Genomic DNA, 16,097 nt, shown 5'->3' on the forward strand with positions numbered 1-16,097 from the left:
CTTAACTGAATTTAACTTAAACTGTGCTTTACAGTCCTTATAATTCTATGCACTTATTAGTCAGCTATTATACACTGGGGTAGGTTTTGAATGGTTTAGTACACTTAAGAAATTTGTGTAGCATTACTGTTGTACTTGGAAAAGCACTGTTCTAATGTTTTGATGTTGGTCTTGACTTGAGCTACTCTGGTCTCTGGACTCTGACTTTGTGGACTTCGATGTTTCTTACTAGAAGTAATTACTGGGTTAACTGGATAATGGCACGGAAGAAAACAGTTTGACTTAAAAACCTGTTCCAGATTTGGAGTGGTTTAGTGTTTCTTTTTTCTCAGGACATTTTCCAGCTGACTTCCTATTTCCTACTTTGTGAGATAGACTTTGTAAGAATGGACAATTCTGGTTTGTGGTGTAATTCACAAATTCAGAAGCAGTTAGTGGTAGTGTGTGAGAAACAAATAACTCAGTCCAAGCAGAAATGCTACAGGTGTGATGAAAAACTCCTACATGCTCATTTTGTAGCCTTCAAGCTATAAAGCCGTATCTATCTGGGAAGTGTCTGTTAGCTTTTCCTGAAGCTCTTGAAGCTTCATCAGTGGTGTTCTGCAGCAGGCAAATGCTTCCATTGTGTCCTTTATGTCCCTCCTCATGAAAATATAGATTAAAGAGTCTATCATAGGACTAATGTAGACCAGGGCACTAGTCACAACAAGAGACCAATTCTTGACCAAGTCCCCTGCATCTGTGTCACCTTTGAGAGAGTAGTAAAGGTTCCTGAAACTGAAGGGGAAGAACAAAACTATATATGTCCCCAATACCAGACCCAGAACCCCCAAAACCCTCCTCCTGTTTTTCTTTTCACGTCTCATGGCTATACTCCTGCTGAGGGCTTTCCATGTGGCTGTGAAGAAACCCACAAGAAATGGAGCAGGGAGGAGGCAGATGATGGAGAATAGCAACAAGGAGACCCTTTTGTTGGTCAAGAAGACATAATCCAGAGAGCTGTAGGCCAGTGAGAGGGTCCACATGCAAACTGAGATCAGGATAGAAAACTTTGCATTGTTCTTTGTGTGGTACCACACTGGGAAAGCCACCAATAAATACCTCTCTGCAGAAATCAGCAGCATGAAACCCAAACTGGAGGTCAGGCCCAAGCGGACGAGCAGTCGTGCGATACAGCGGGCTCTGATGAAAGGCTGATAGGAAGCGTCAAAAAACCTACTTACGATAAAGACAATTGTGATCCCGATCTGAATTAGGTCTGACAGGAGCAAGTTTATGGCAAAGATTGGAGCTGCTGTTTCCTTCTTGAGTAGACACAGGAGAGCGTAGCCGGCAAGGCAGACTTCAGGTAATCCTACAAAGAATATGACCCAGTCCACCACAATGCCCATGATGTTTGTGTAGTAGAAAGAATCTTCACAATGGAGAAGTGAAGTATTTTGAGGTATCACAGTCATCTTGCTGTTGTTGGCAATCTGTGGAGCATCGACCTTGATGCTTTCAGCTGTGAAGTTATTCTTAGTAAAGTTGTAGTTTTTGCTGTTCTCTTTTATCAGTGTCCATCCATGGTAAGATAGCGTGACTGAGAGATTATCAGATATTACACTGTCACTTCCTCCAAACATCCTGACAAAAAAAAAAAAAGTAATAATCTCTAATAATCTCTAATAATCTGTGGGGTCAAATTCACAGGCTCATGTCATAGACTAAAAAGGACTAAATAAAAACACTGAAACATTTTATTTTTGTTATATCCATAAGATTATGCTTCCAAGTTAAATATTGGTATCTTTTTCCTTTTTACCACCAGGTATAAACTGATATTGCAAACTTAGAAGCCACCAAGAAAATGCCACATCAATTTTCATCAATTATTTCCCCAAGCTCTATGCTCTCACCTTTGCCTCTGTGTTTTCTTGCATTATTCCCAACTCTGTTTCCTGTTAGAGCAGTGTAGTTATACGCTGTCATTCAGTCATGCAGTCTGAAGTTTCAGTAACCTTTCAGCCACCTATTTCATGGAACAGGAATTATGCAAACCAGGAGTATCTCTCTAGGATAGAGATATTACCATATGAATATGTTGGAAAAGGCACGTCACGACCTATCCCATTGCGATAATATACAAAATAAATTCAAACAGGTGAGCAGGTGATGGAGACAGATGAGGCAGCAGTTTAAATTGTAACAAGATGTACTCACATCTCAATTAAAAAGGAAAAACTTTTTTTTTCAATTTTATTTGCCCAAAGGTTAAACATACACACAGACAGTATATACAAAATACACCTGAACAGTTAATGTAACCACATACAGTACATGCTTCCACACACAAATACAGAATAATACATTAAAGCAAGAAAATGCAATAAATGCTTAACTGTAGCTTTACAGTAGCACATGTAAAAAGAGTCAGAAAGTCAGTAATGTCTTTTAAACAACAGTATCTATGTAAAGACTAACATTAGCCACAGATAGCTACTGGTCATACCAGAGCAAGTAAGGCAAGAGTTGTATATTGTGTGTTATGTATTTATTTTTTCAAACATAATATGGTCTCACATTAAAACATTCATAATAAGGTACATTATAAGATATCATTGTTATAATACAAGCAACAAGTTAACTAGATAACATAATATAGTTGTTGTTAGGAATGTGGTCGGATCTTTCCCAGGTAATCTAGAAATGAACCTCAGATTACACTTAAACTTATTTCTTTGTCATATTAGCTAAAACATGTTTTTTTTCCCCACAAGTTGCTTTTTGTACTATTACATAAGTCCATATTTAAAAAGAAAGTTATTTACATTTCCATTGCCATCCATTCAGTTTAGCTTAGCATAAAGACTGGAAGCAGGGGGAAACAGCTAGCCTGGCTAGCCCCACCCTCCAGCATCTCTAAAGCTCAGTAATTAACACATTTTATTTTATTTGTTTAATCCGTATGAATACCGAACTGTAAAAACGATTAGCTGTGGTTTTACAGGGAGTTATGGACAGGATTATTTCGTGGTTAGGTAGGTTTTTCTTAGCTTTGGATAGAACTGGGCTAGCTTTTAAGCTAAGATAACTATTTCCTGATTCCAATCTACTTGCTGTTCAAACATATGAGGGGTATCAATACGCTTATTTCCCAGAATATAAAACTATTCCTTTAAAATAGAAAATAAAATAAAATAAAACTGTCTGGTCTATAAAAACATCTAAGATACCCATATTTGTGCTGACACTTTATAATACTTAAATTATATATACTATTATAATACTTAAAATTCAATACATTTTGCAGTATAAAACAATACAATTCAACAGCACCACAAACTTCATCCCACTAAATGACCATAAAGTTACAGTTGCACCAAAAATTGAAAATTATAACCTTCATGAATGTACTGCAAGACTGTTGTATTACACTACAATAGTCTTAGCTAAACTTACCTTATAAACCAACAACTGAGTGTATGAACAATGTTGTTTCACAATATTTAACATCAGTGCCAAAATAATCATAGTCATAGTCTAACTTGAATAAAAAGTATCCAATGCTGCAATAGATATAGGCCTATATGCTGCAATATACTGTACATCCCTTTATTAATTTAACTTCAGCTGCTGACACTACAGGTAGCTCCATGATGACTGAAGATCACAGTCATACTCAAACATATCGTCTCTCCCACACTGCTGCTCTCTCAGTCATGTAGAGACTTTCTTCTCATTGGACCTGTGCTCTTCATCCAACACTAGAAGAATATAAATATAAAGATGCACACACACACAAAATATTACATCTAATGTGTTTTTAAAATGAATAACCTCGGACTTTTCATATAAGACCAAATAACACAACAATTCTTCATCCTTTTTCAAGATTCTAGCCTTCCAGCTTTCCATAAAACATGTCTTCCTGATGTACAGAAACTCAGAGCTGAAGACATTAAAGTACTGAATATACTGTTTGATTGACAAGTGATGCCTGGAAGTATATTAGGCTACAACAGGACTTCATCCATGCTAGTGGCTCTGTAAGGCTGTTCTTAGTCATAGCGATGCTTTGAGCTAAATGCATGCTAACGTGCTAACACCAACAATGCTAAGCATGTATACTGTTTACCATATTCACCAGCTTATTCTAGCATGTTGAAAAAGTCAAGGCTCAGTAGGAAACCCCATTTGGAAACCATGAATGTCTGTGAAACATTTTGTGCCAATTCATCTATTCATCTCACACGATGAGTTAAGACCTGCTGGTGACACTAGAGGAAAAGTCAGGGAATCACCAAAGTTATTAGGATTCATGTCTGTAAAAACATTCATGGAAATCCATACAATTAGTCATTGAGATATTTAAATCTGAAACAAAGTGGTAGAGCCATGCTGCAAAATAAGAAACCAAGATTTTCGAAATGCACCACTTTAAATTAGCATATTTTATGAAGAAATGAAATACTCACTATATGGGGGTTCAGACATGCTGCTTGCCTTCTCTTTCCTGACTAGAATCCTCCCAATGCTCATCTCAAGTTCTTCATCTCCTTTAGCAAAAATCCTCAAAATCTCCCCAGGTGGTGACATGGTCTCTGCCGCAGTTTCCTCTTCCTCCCAGTTGTCTGTCTCACTTGCATTAAGACAGAGGACGCTGTTCTCCGCCACCTTCCACTTAATCTTTTCCAGAAGTCTTGTGACCTGAGCCGGATCATCTGCCTTTATGTTGAAGCTGTGGTACCTGTTGTTGCATTTCCTCACCAGCAACTGGAGAGTTCTGCCTCCACTTTCTATGGACTGCTCCACAGTGGTTTCTCCAATGCTGTCACACCAGCTGAAGAGTACAAGAGTGTGTCTCCAAACATCCAGAAGGCATCCATCGCCCCAGTTGGCTTTGTCTCCCCGTCCCAGCAGGACGCCCAGTCTCCCACCCAGGTTTTCCCAGGCAGGAACCAGCCAGCCAGCAAAAGCCTGATTTTCCGCTAAACAATAGGCCTACACCTCATCTGACAGTGAGATTAACAGAAAAAGTAGGAACTGGCTCTATTTACTGTCAAAAGATAAATACATGAGGTTTATCAAATCACTTCAATGATGAACCACTCACTGTGTAATTAAGATTACTCAGCATTTTCCACTTCAATACTCACACTTTTCATTTCTCTTGGGGTTTGCCAAAAAAGAAATTACCTTGAGGAAACTTTTAGTTTGTGATTCAACCTTGCTTGTTTTAGAAAAATGCTAGTGTTTGCACTACAGTAGGAATCCTCCTTGTTTACTATATAGTTATATTACTTTGACGCTTTGTGCACCCATTTTTTTTTAATCTTTCTGATCTGAAAAAGGTATGAGGAAAAACTGTCAAAGAAAAAGTACAAGCTCCTCCCTCTGGTATTCACATGGACAGTTGAAATAAACAAAATAGGCATCTATGAACCGCAAACCTGTGTTGAAGTGCAAATTATTTATTTACAGTATTTTTCCCCAAAACAGGGCTGATACCAGTACCAATACCAGTACCCTTAAAGTGACACCAATACCAATAGAGTACTTAATTTGATACATTTTTTTTCTACTTCATTCGATACCCATCATGTGATGGAAGCATTCAGTCATATTATCACCACAGACCTGTAGGGGTTGTAGCTGCTGTGGTAGTGGGCCAGTCACACATCGCATTAAAGAACGCTTGTGGTGATTGGCTGTGTGCAAAACTATACAAATAGCCATTTTTTTTCTAGATCTGGGTATAAAAGGATCAAATGCAGTTATCATTTGACTGCAGAAGTTCTGATACTACTTGGTACTGGGTTATTTTGGTTCATACCTTATTATTGAGGTATTGAGTACCGATACCCAGCCCCCTGCCCCAAAATAAAATAAACTCAGACATAAATCACATTCCTTGTTCCAGTTTTAGCACTTGATGGGTTATGATGAAGGAAAAATGTGAAGGAGAAATACTGGTTTATCAGGTATGTGAAATGCACTCATTTTGAACCTGTCAGTGAAATGGAAATTTACAATCAGAAAAGTTTTTTTTCCCCATACACACAGTCTGAATTCCCTTCATCTTGCAGTAATATTTGTTAAGTAGAACCAATGCCATACATTTCCATAAATAGGATCAACTAATGAGAAGAAGTTTAACTTGACAATATATAAAAAATGTAATGTGTTTCAGCCTTTTGCTCTAATAGAGCTGATGTCACTATTCAGCAGAAGAAAGTAAGACAAGCCCTCTGAGAACAATGGTTAATCTTTTAACTGTGACATTATTGGAAACCAGTTTACTTCAAAGTTACTTAATAAGTTTCCGTGCACCCCCCTCCCATCTCAGGGTCATGTGACCTCTCTGAATCCAGTGACATTGCTGAAGCAGACACTGCGAATCTGTTGGGATTAGCCTCCACAGTCAACATACTGACCAGACACAACACACACCCTCACCGATGGCCACTGCCCGCAAACACCAGCACATCAGTAGGTAAGGACACTTTTCTTCTATACCTTTCTCATTTACTTATTATTCTATTAAAATTCAGTTAATTTGAACATATATGAGTTGGTTAAAAGCAGAGCACATGTAGAGTAAATCAGGCCAATAAGCTGTCAAGGATGATCTCCTGATCCCTCCGCTGCAACAGCTTGGGACTGAGTCGAGTTAAAACTCATCAAGGGTCAGTGTTACAACCTAACTTACCGAGATAACCCTTACCCTTACTGAGATAACCAGAAAAGCATAGTTTTCTTTGATTATTTATCTACCGTAAACTATTGTTTACTGTGTGAATTCCTTAGTAAATATTTGACATGGAAGGAATTCTGCAGATGACCCTCTAAATTGTGTCTACAGAGAAATAAGTTTCATTTTGAGTAATTCAACTCTCATTTTTAGGCAGTAGTTTGTGGTGCTGGTGTATTGCTTAGACTATGAGCCGTCATTTTGTCCTCCTACTGCGAATTTTCCCAGTAATAGCGGTTAGTACGTTGTCAAGAATTCTATTCATAGAGCACAGGAGGCAAAAGCCCAGTAGAGGATTAGTGGTCTATAAGTGCACAGTTGGAGTGCAACAAGGACTTCCCACATGCCACCAGCTCAATACTTGTTGTGTCTTATTACCCTTCTGGGCATTAGTGCTTCTTACATGTAACAGGAGCACATAACTTGTGAAAATATTGTCTTTGTGGTTACATTTTTGGTTTACAGTTTTGTATGTGAATGTAATTTAATCAGTGTGCTTTTGATTCCTCTCCTCTGTATAAATCCTCTGTTTGAATGGTTGCGTAGTTAAGTAGCCTTGTGTGACACACATTAGGGACCTGTGATCCCCTCCCTATGGCATCCCTGGAGGAAGAGCTGACCTGCTCTGTTTGCAGAGATATCTTCAGCCAAGCACCCCCCCTGCCCTGCGGTCATAGCTTCTGCCCTGCCTGCATCCGTGAAGCCTGGAGCAACCCGGATGAGGGCAAGGGTCACTTTACCTGCCCCCAGTGCCAGGAGGAGCACGGCGAAGTGCTGTGTGACTGCTGCCCTCCCGAGGAAGATGAAGCATTGGCTCCCTTGGCTGTCAAGACTTGCCTGAGGTGTGAAGTGTCGTTGTGTGCTGAACACCTCCAGCCGCATTTGGAGAGACCGGCGTTTAGCACCCACTTGCTGGTGGATCCACTGGGGGACCTTTCTCAGCGAAGGTGCCCGACACACACAGAGATATTCCGCTACTACTGTGCCGATGAGAGGGCGTATTTGTGCGGTGACTGTCTGCTAGACGGAGCCCATGTTCAGCATAAAGTGAAGGCGCTGAGACAGGTGGAAGAGGATCTAAAGGTTAGTTGAAAAAAATATGCAGTATATATACAGTGTGTTTTTGTGTTTGTTTGAGCTTCAGTGTGGGGTTTCTTAAATATGTGTTTTCTCAGGTAATTCTGCAGACGCTGCTCCAAAAAGCAGAGGAGAAGCTGAAAGATGGAGAGCGAATCCTCAAAGAGCATGAAAATTTTGATTCCACCATGGCTGTGAGTAAAAATATTTAAACTGTGCAGATGAAATGCAACATAATGACTCTCAGTAGAAATTGGTCTTTATACGTCATCTGTGCAAGTTATGATCCGCAACGACTCAAAAATGTAAATCTTCAGATTCAGATTGACATTCCTATTCAGATTGATCAAATGGTTCGATTATCACTACTCACTCACTACACTGATCACCAATCACCAACTCCTGGTTGCAGGACTCTCTGAGGGAGGACAACACCCAGGTGGAGCGCCTGGGCTCAGACCTGCAGGTCCAGGTGAAGAATCTGGTGGTAGCCCTGAGGGAGATTACTAAGAAGGAGAGACAGCAGGTCACTGAACGTGTGTATGAGGACTACTTAAAGGTGAGAGAAGACTTGAGCGAGACGCTGAGCATCCAGCACTACCTGGCCTCACTGCTGGCAGAGACAGACCCCTTCCTGCTCATCTGGGTAAGACTTTGCTGAACAGAGAATCTGGTGAACATTACCAGTGTCAGATTTGTTGAGAGCTAGGTCACATGAATGAATACAATTTATGTATACAATGCAATGTATACAATGTATACAATTGTATTGCAATTAAATGTGATACAGAATTTCATGATCCCCAGAGGATCCTGATGACTTTCCTCTATTGCCATCATCAGGTCAAAATTTTAATTTGCCCAAGACTTTGGTTCATGTCCAAATACCTGCAAAACTGACATTCCCTTCAGTCTCAGCTGTACTTAGTGTTGTTGATTAGCAAAACTGGTGAACATGGGAAAGCTAGCTGTAGCATTTAGCTCAAAGCACCTCTGTGCATTAAGCTGCCAGTATGCTTCATCAGAACTGCTTGTCTGGCTTCAGTAATCCCCTCTCCTCACACATATCCAACATCGAAATTGGTGGAGGGCTGTGTCTGATTTAATTTTTGTAACTTGCCGAAACTGACAATGTGACATTTATGAGCCAGTTGGCCAGCTGTGTCTGGGTAAGAAAGGAGACAAGGATTGAACTTCTCTTTCTTGCTCTCTTTTGTCCTTGTTAAACAACAATTTCTGTCACTTTTTGTGTGAAAAAATGGGTGCAACACTACAATTACCTTCCAGTAGAAACTGTCTGAAATTGTCTGCCGTTATCTCTGTATTGACACAATATCATCTCCCCCCTCTTTATGATGGTCAGCTTTCCTCTCCGCCTTGTGGCCATTTGGAAAAGCTATAAATGCACTTGATCTCTGATGTGGTCGAACAATACATAGTACAAACTGAGATTGATCAAATTTGATTGACAGTTGCGAACAACTCACTGTCGTCAGATTCTCATTCAAAAGTGAACGTGACATCACCTTTTTTCCAGCTGAGCCCCGCCCACTTCAAACCAGTGAGAAGGGCACAGACAAAAGCACAAATACAGAAATCTCTCAAGTGTAATAACCAAACCTGCTCTAACTTTGGCACAAAATTGTGTGCTAATGCAGGATCTAATCACTCATAGTTAGAAGCTGACTGAGAAAATAGGTTTTTAGGGCCTTAAAACAGTCTATTATTAAAGCACAAAGCCAAGTGATCTTCTCAAAAAGGGGCAAAATGATTTTAGAAATAGCTGTGATAATGTTCTTCATGTATTTTACATTTTTAATCTTCCATGCTGTTCTTGATATAGAGATGTATAGATTGCCTTTCAGTGATAAATCACTGTATACATGACTTGTACTCCTCTTTCCTCAGGCCTTTCAATCAGATGATACAAAGTAAGTCCAGAACAAGTCAATGAAACTGTGTGAGGTTGTTCGGTGTGCTGATGTGAGGGATTGTTTCTATGTATGTGGGATGAATGTGTTTTTGTTTGGGTTTTTTTTCCTCATTAAAATGAGATCAGTTTCCTATGTGTTGTGTATTTGTATTGTAGGTTACTAGCAGACCTGAACAGCCCACTTTACACGCCTGATCCCGTCAGTCTGGACAGGAAGCACATCTTGGAGGACATAGAAAGCAAGTATCGAGAGTTCATCACCGCCACCCTCCGCTGTCTCAGTGACCTCAAGAGGGAGCTCTGTGAGTAGCAGATGGGTGATAAATGCCCACACTATTTATTTTACCTTTTTAACATCATCTTTCAAATTTGATCTGGCCTCACATAATTTAAGAATGATTTTTCTGACATCTGCTGATTTCATGTGGCAAAGAATGGTCTTCTATGTGTGGTAACTAGCACTGTGCAGATGCACGGATGCATTTCAGCAATACGTGGGTGTCAACTGGAAATATTTCTCAAGTTATAAAAAGCAAATAAAGCTGTTGTTATTTTTACAAGAGCTGCATCCTGCTGTAGGTTCTGCTTTACCCCCCACAAGTAACAACTTTTTTTTTTTTTTAATTTTCTCCTTATACAGTAACCAGTCCTTTGACTTTGGACACTAACACGGCCCATCCTCTTCTGAGCATCTCTGATGACCTGCGCTCAGTTACACGGGTTAAAAACCGCCTGCCTTGCGCTGCTCACCCCGACCGTTTCGACCACTGGCCACAAGTCCTCACGGCCCAGACCTTCTCAGCTGGGACTCACTACTGGGAGCTGCAGGCTGAGGGATTCTGGGATATCGGCGTCTCCTACAAAAGTATTGGACGGAAGGGGAAAGAAGGCAACGCCTTTGGGAACAACAAGGTATGTGTGCCACCCACATGGTTTAGCATTTTTAAGGTGGTGTATGTCACATTGTTTAGAAGTGATTTGTTGTTTTTGTTACCAGTGAGATGAATAGAAACCTACAGGTCAGTGTTTAGAACACATTTACCACCAGGTGTTGCTCTACATGGAAAAGTGATAAGTTTTATAAGTGTTTTTTTCTTTTTGACTCTACACTGCTCAAAAATACTGTAGTTCCCTTTAGCTGTTTTTCTGCCCTAAAACAAACTAATTCCATATTCTACAGATGCAGCCAAAATGTCCATAGATTAGATAGTTACATAAATGTTTTGAAATTGACATGGCACTGATATACTGATGTTGAATAGTTACATGTATAGTGTCCTTAAATATGATCAAACTGCCAACAGCACCCATCTTTATCTGCCACTGTAGGTTTCAACCTAAAAGAAAACATGTTCCTTGATTAAAATGCTTCTGTTAAATCTCCAGATGTCCTGGAGTTTGACGCAACAACATGACAGGAAGCTGGCTGCCTGGCACAACCGCAGGAAGATCCGCCTCACATACCAAATGACCGGCAACCGTGTTGCCGTAGCTGTGGACTACGGAGCAGGCACCATCACCTTCTCTGAGGTGGGGCCGTCTAACAACTTAACCCACCTCCACACTTTTTCGACCTTGTTCACTCAGCCGGTGTGCTTGGGCTTTGGACTTTACAAAGCTGAGCTCAACAGCCGCATCTCTATTGTAAAAGTCTGAGGTGAAATAAAGAAGGACCAAGGACACAACATTGATGAACACAGAGAAAGCCATGCCAAGACAAACTGGTGCTGATTTATTTCCCACCTCTTTAACCACACAAACCTGCGCTTGAACTTTTTTCATGAGCTTCTCTGATGTTTCTCTCCTGTCAGCTCTCAGGCTGAGCTCGTCTTCTCACTCAATAAAGAATCACCTAAAACTGTGATCAGGTGATACTGACATGGAAATGATTTCCAACAGGGAACAATGAAAATGGAGCTTTTAATGCATGATTATGAGTGGATCCTGGTGGGACAGCAGGACAATTGCAAGATTTTTACCTTTTATCTGCTATTTATTCAACAATTATTCAAAAATGTAAATGACTGACAACTAAAGATATTATTATTGTTGTTATGTAAAAGACGGTTGTGACTGTTAGCAACCGTTGATACCAGAAATTTTGAAATTTTGTCCGATGCTGTAAACAAGCCTACCTCAGCTTGACTGAAAGTTGTCCAGGTGTTCATGTGTGTCTACATTCTTCATCAGGCTGGTCAACACATGGACACTCTAGAGCAACTGATTCTTATAATCTGTTATTCCAACCCTTTAATATCTTATAAAAGAAGTTACCAAGTCACAGAGAGCACTGGCGCTGTAAATGTTTAAATTCACATGAAGGTGCACAAGCAACAAGCCGGAGCATTTGATCCCTTTTAACTCAGCTTGAAGCCACACAAGACACTTGTTTGATTAGATTTTAAAGAAAAAAGGAAAACAACTGCCACTCACTCGCCAACTTTGCTCTTTGAAGCGGCTCAGATACCCAATTATCTTCCTATTTTCTTTATGTCACTGTAAAGGTGAGTGGGCGGATGTAACAGAGAGAGTGAGAAAGAAGCAGGCGGAAAGGGGGCTGGCTGAGAGAGAGAGAGAGAGAGAGCGAGACACACAGAGAGAGAGCGAGACACAGAGAGAGAGAGAGAGAGAGAGAGATCATAGCATACTCTGGCTTGGTTACGATCTGACTGCTGTGAAATAATGTGATAAAGGAGCAAGAGAAAGAGGATTTTTGACCAGATTTTGGCACTCCAGCTGGGAGGAAACAGATCTTTTCACCTGATATGGAATACAAGATCGTTCAAATGGAAACAGGTGATAACTCATATTTTTATTCACTTATAACACTAGGATTGTACTGCACACTACAGCAAATAGATCATTTTAGGATACTTGTTTTAAGGTGTATAATAGATAATTTTGCATCAATGTGAATCATTTATTCAGTCAAAAACAGCTATATTTGTCTGTGTTGAAATAAGTTTCATTAAAGCTACAAATGAGATGTTTTTACACGTGCTGTCGCTCATCTTGATCAAAGACAAATGCCAAGTATTTAAACATTTACTGGACATCGCATGATTTTTAGAAATTGCTGATTAACATTTAATTTCAATTAGTCAAGATGACAGAAAAGCTACAAGATGAATGCAAAATCTGACATTTTTGTATGTGCAGCAACTCTACGTGCGTCTGTAAGTGTGAAACAAAAGCACAAGTGAGAGAGTGTGTCGTGTGTGTCGTGTGAGGAACTGCATGTAGAGCGGCGTCAGGTGGGAGGGGGGTATGTGTAAAAGACAGATGGTCACTCAGTGGAGTTGTTCCCCCACTCTCTCTCTCTTTCTCACTCCCTTCTGGGTCTCACATCCTTCCCTTGTCAGCGCTCCAAAATCTTACCTCATCTATCCCCCCTCCTCCTCCACCCACCCCCCACCTCTCCTTTGCATCTCTCACCATCATCCTCCTCTCCTTCACTTTAAAGTCTAACCTCAGACCCTCACTGACTTTGCTGTTCCTTATCTTTTCAAACTCCCTCTTCCCATCCCCAGATACTTCTCTTCTGCCTTCTTGTCAGGCTTTTTGCTGAAGAAATCAACTTGAAAAGTCCAAAAGGTCTATTTGTCATTGTCATTCTGGCCCCTTCTGACGCAGCAACTGACCAGCACGTAGTAAACTGAAGACATTTGGGATTTATGGGGGCAAACAAGACATCTTGACAGAAAAACAAAAAGGCAATGATTGACAGCTATGGCCAATGAACACTTCTGAGTATTGTCTGAATATTACGTGATTTTGAAACCCACCTGCTGGTTTTATTGCCGTATTGTATTGTACTTTGATGGTACAGGTCAAAACTGCATTAGTTGGAAAGGTTAGAACAGGTTTTCTGGTCTTTCTATTTAAACCCCACTTGTCAAGATTTGCTGTAATCAACTCTGCACTCAGAGAGCTGTTTGGACAATTTCTTTTACCGTAGCATGTTTATTTACATCTCAGGTTGTCCAAAGTGACACTTCTCCACAGTAGAATCAATCAGAGATATTTAACGTCTTAGCTTCAGTCATGCATCCGGGGTCAGAGCTCCCCATACTGCTGGGTGTGCTCCTGTTGTGGGGACCTCTGGGGTCCAGGGGGCAGAATGACACAGAGCCAATCATCCTTGAGGGGAAATGCTTGGTCGTGTGTGACTCCACACCTTCATCTGAGCCTGCTGGTAACGCCCTAGGCATGTCTGTCCGGTCCGGCAGCGGCCGGGTGGCCTTCTCCGCCAGCCGCCAGACCAACCATGAGCCCACAGACATGAGCAACCGCACCATGATCATCTACTTTGATAGTGTGAGTATATTACTGCTGATATGTGTCTTTAAATCAGGCTATTTTACAGTTTAACAAAAGCTTATTCTGGAGATGAGATGGCAAAATTAGTTCACACCAATATAAAAGTATACTGGAGTATCTGCTTGTTCCTGATAAATGTGAAAACTTTATTTAAGTTGGAAGACTCCCCTGTCCCCTTATTTCATCTCAGACCTCTCCCTAACTATTGAACAGAATGTCTTTTTACAGCTCCATTACAACTATGTAACAATGTCGATCAGTTTTCTCCAGACAACTGGTACAGAATAATCCTGGCATTTTGTCAGTCTTTAGCCAATAAGATGCACATATGATTAGACTGTTCTGACAGTAAGAAAAAATCATAATGAGGTAAATACTGAGCTTTGTGGACTATGCAGCTGTCTGTCCACAAAACCATTGGAACGTGATGCATGGGCTTCATTTTCATGGAAATTTTGGGCTTTTATGGAAATGGAAAATATGACTCAAAAGTCTGAGAGTCCATGGGGATAAAAACACCGTATGGTCTCCAAACGTCAGTGGATTTGCAAGTGACACAGAGTCGAGCAGGTGAAATCTTGGTTTTCACTCGTCTTCGAAGACTTTTTTTTTTTTTTGTTGCCATATCATTTATACTCCTTACAGATTCATGTCACATATCATCTTGCCTGTTTCATTCCTCTCCCTGTCATGCTGTCAATTCAGATCTTGGTGAACGTGGGAACTCACTTTGACCAAGAGAGCAGCGTCTTCCTGGCACCAAGAAGAGGGGTGTACAGCTTCAACTTCCATGTTGTAAAGGCTTACAACAGACAAACTATTCAGGTATGACAGCTCAGCTATGAAAGTTATATTTATGATTCCAGTGGATCAACATGCACACCCTTATCTCTTTATTTCCTCTCTTCTAGGTCAGCCTGATGGTGAATGGATGGCCGATGATTTCAGCTTTCGCTGGGGACCAGGATGTGACTAGAGAAGCTGCCACTAATGCCGGTCTGGTGATTATGGAAAAGGGGGACAAGGCCTACCTCAGATTGGAGAGAGGCAACCTGATGGGAGGCTGGAAGTACTCCACCTTCTCTGGGTTCCTGGTCTTCCCCTTGTGAGGGAGGTGGATGGAGAGCAGGTTGAAGTCTTGTAAGGGTGATATGAGGGAATTGGATGGAGCAGGAATGAGAATGGGTATAAGAAAAATGGGGAATAAAGTGGTAGGAGGAGAGAAAGGCTTCAATCTGTAACTCCTTATATAGCGCATGAAAGGATGTTTTTGTTTTTGCAAAAATGTAGAGAAAATTGTGCAAATTAAGATATTTCTCATCTGAGAGAAAAAGAAATGGCAGAAAGAGAGTAAAATATTGAATAAAAATAATTTGTCTGTGGATTTAATTTGCTGTTTCTGTGTATAAATATATATGTTGGGTTTGTATAAGAGATATTTAATTGTGACAAAATTATAAAGTAGCCATGTGCAATGTGGGCTTTTGTGCAAAGACTATGTGAAAACCTCTATTTTTTTTCTTTAATTCATAATGTTTGAAACACTGCTGTGCTCCACATGGCATCATGTGTAGCTTACAAACTTGCCAAACTTGCCCTTTATTCTGCTGTGTCTTATGACTGATGCTCCTCTATATGCCTGTTTGTCTCCTGCAACCAGATGTTTATTTACACAGAAATTTCTATTTAGGACAAAATATTAAAATAAAACCATCTAAAGTTCACTCAGTATTTCTTTTTTAATTGGTTTCCACAAATATATTATGAGACAATATTTTATGAATCAGTACTTCATCTGTAAACAAATCACGTTTTTGGCTCTATGCGATTTTGAAATAATTGACTTTACACTGTAATATGCTAGGGGTGTGACAGTTTAATCTGCTCATGCAAAACAGTATTTCGCCTCCCTCTCATGGTGGTCTACTCAGTGCCATGGCAGCTGTTTGTAAATATAGCTCTCACCAGCAGAGTTGGTGTTGGCATGGACCAAGCAAAGCAGCATGGGGCAGAGTATAAGTGTGGTGAATAGTG

General features: G+C 40.3%; 2 protein-coding genes across 2 annotated transcripts; both read left to right on the plus strand.

The window, feature by feature from the left end:
* The first annotated feature begins 4,867 nt into the window (after positions 1-4,867).
* Positions 4,868-12,716, plus strand: trim110 (tripartite motif containing 110). The gene is made up of 8 exons (XM_067605070.1): positions 4,868-6,475; positions 7,280-7,816; positions 7,909-8,004; positions 8,223-8,456; positions 9,719-9,741; positions 9,900-10,045; positions 10,384-10,655; positions 11,130-12,716. Exons 2-8 carry the CDS (start codon positions 7,328-7,330, stop codon positions 11,397-11,399), a joined length of 1,530 nt encoding a protein of 509 aa, XP_067461171.1. The 5' UTR covers positions 4,868-6,475; positions 7,280-7,327; the 3' UTR covers positions 11,400-12,716.
* cbln12 (cerebellin 12) lies at positions 12,409-15,768 on the plus strand. The gene is made up of 4 exons (XM_067605071.1): positions 12,409-12,539; positions 13,274-14,060; positions 14,769-14,888; positions 14,975-15,768. Exons 2-4 carry the CDS (start codon positions 13,788-13,790, stop codon positions 15,170-15,172), a joined length of 591 nt encoding a protein of 196 aa, XP_067461172.1. The 5' UTR covers positions 12,409-12,539; positions 13,274-13,787; the 3' UTR covers positions 15,173-15,768.
* Positions 15,769-16,097: the final 329 nt, after the last annotated feature.

Source organism: Thunnus thynnus, chromosome 12 (assembly GCF_963924715.1).
Source record: "Thunnus thynnus chromosome 12, fThuThy2.1, whole genome shotgun sequence".
In the NCBI taxonomy this organism is placed as follows: Eukaryota; Metazoa; Chordata; class Actinopteri; order Scombriformes; family Scombridae; genus Thunnus; species Thunnus thynnus.

Bases quoted from the DNA above. Each gene is read 5' to 3' on its own strand.
- cbln12 (XM_067605071.1), top strand. From the start codon at position 13,788: ATGCATCCGGGGTCAGAGCTCCCCATACTGCTGGGTGTGCTCCTGTTG. The intron at 14,061-14,768 runs GTGAGTATATTA...CTGTCAATTCAG, and splicing joins TGATCATCTACTTTGATAGT to ATCTTGGTGAACGTGGGAAC. The intron at 14,889-14,974 runs GTATGACAGCTC...CCTCTCTTCTAG, and splicing joins ACAACAGACAAACTATTCAG to GTCAGCCTGATGGTGAATGG.
- trim110 (XM_067605070.1), top strand. From the start codon at position 7,328: ATGGCATCCCTGGAGGAAGAGCTGACCTGCTCTGTTTGCAGAGATATC. The intron at 10,046-10,383 runs GTGAGTAGCAGA...CTCCTTATACAG, and splicing joins TGACCTCAAGAGGGAGCTCT to TAACCAGTCCTTTGACTTTG. The intron at 10,656-11,129 runs GTATGTGTGCCA...TTAAATCTCCAG, and splicing joins ACGCCTTTGGGAACAACAAG to ATGTCCTGGAGTTTGACGCA.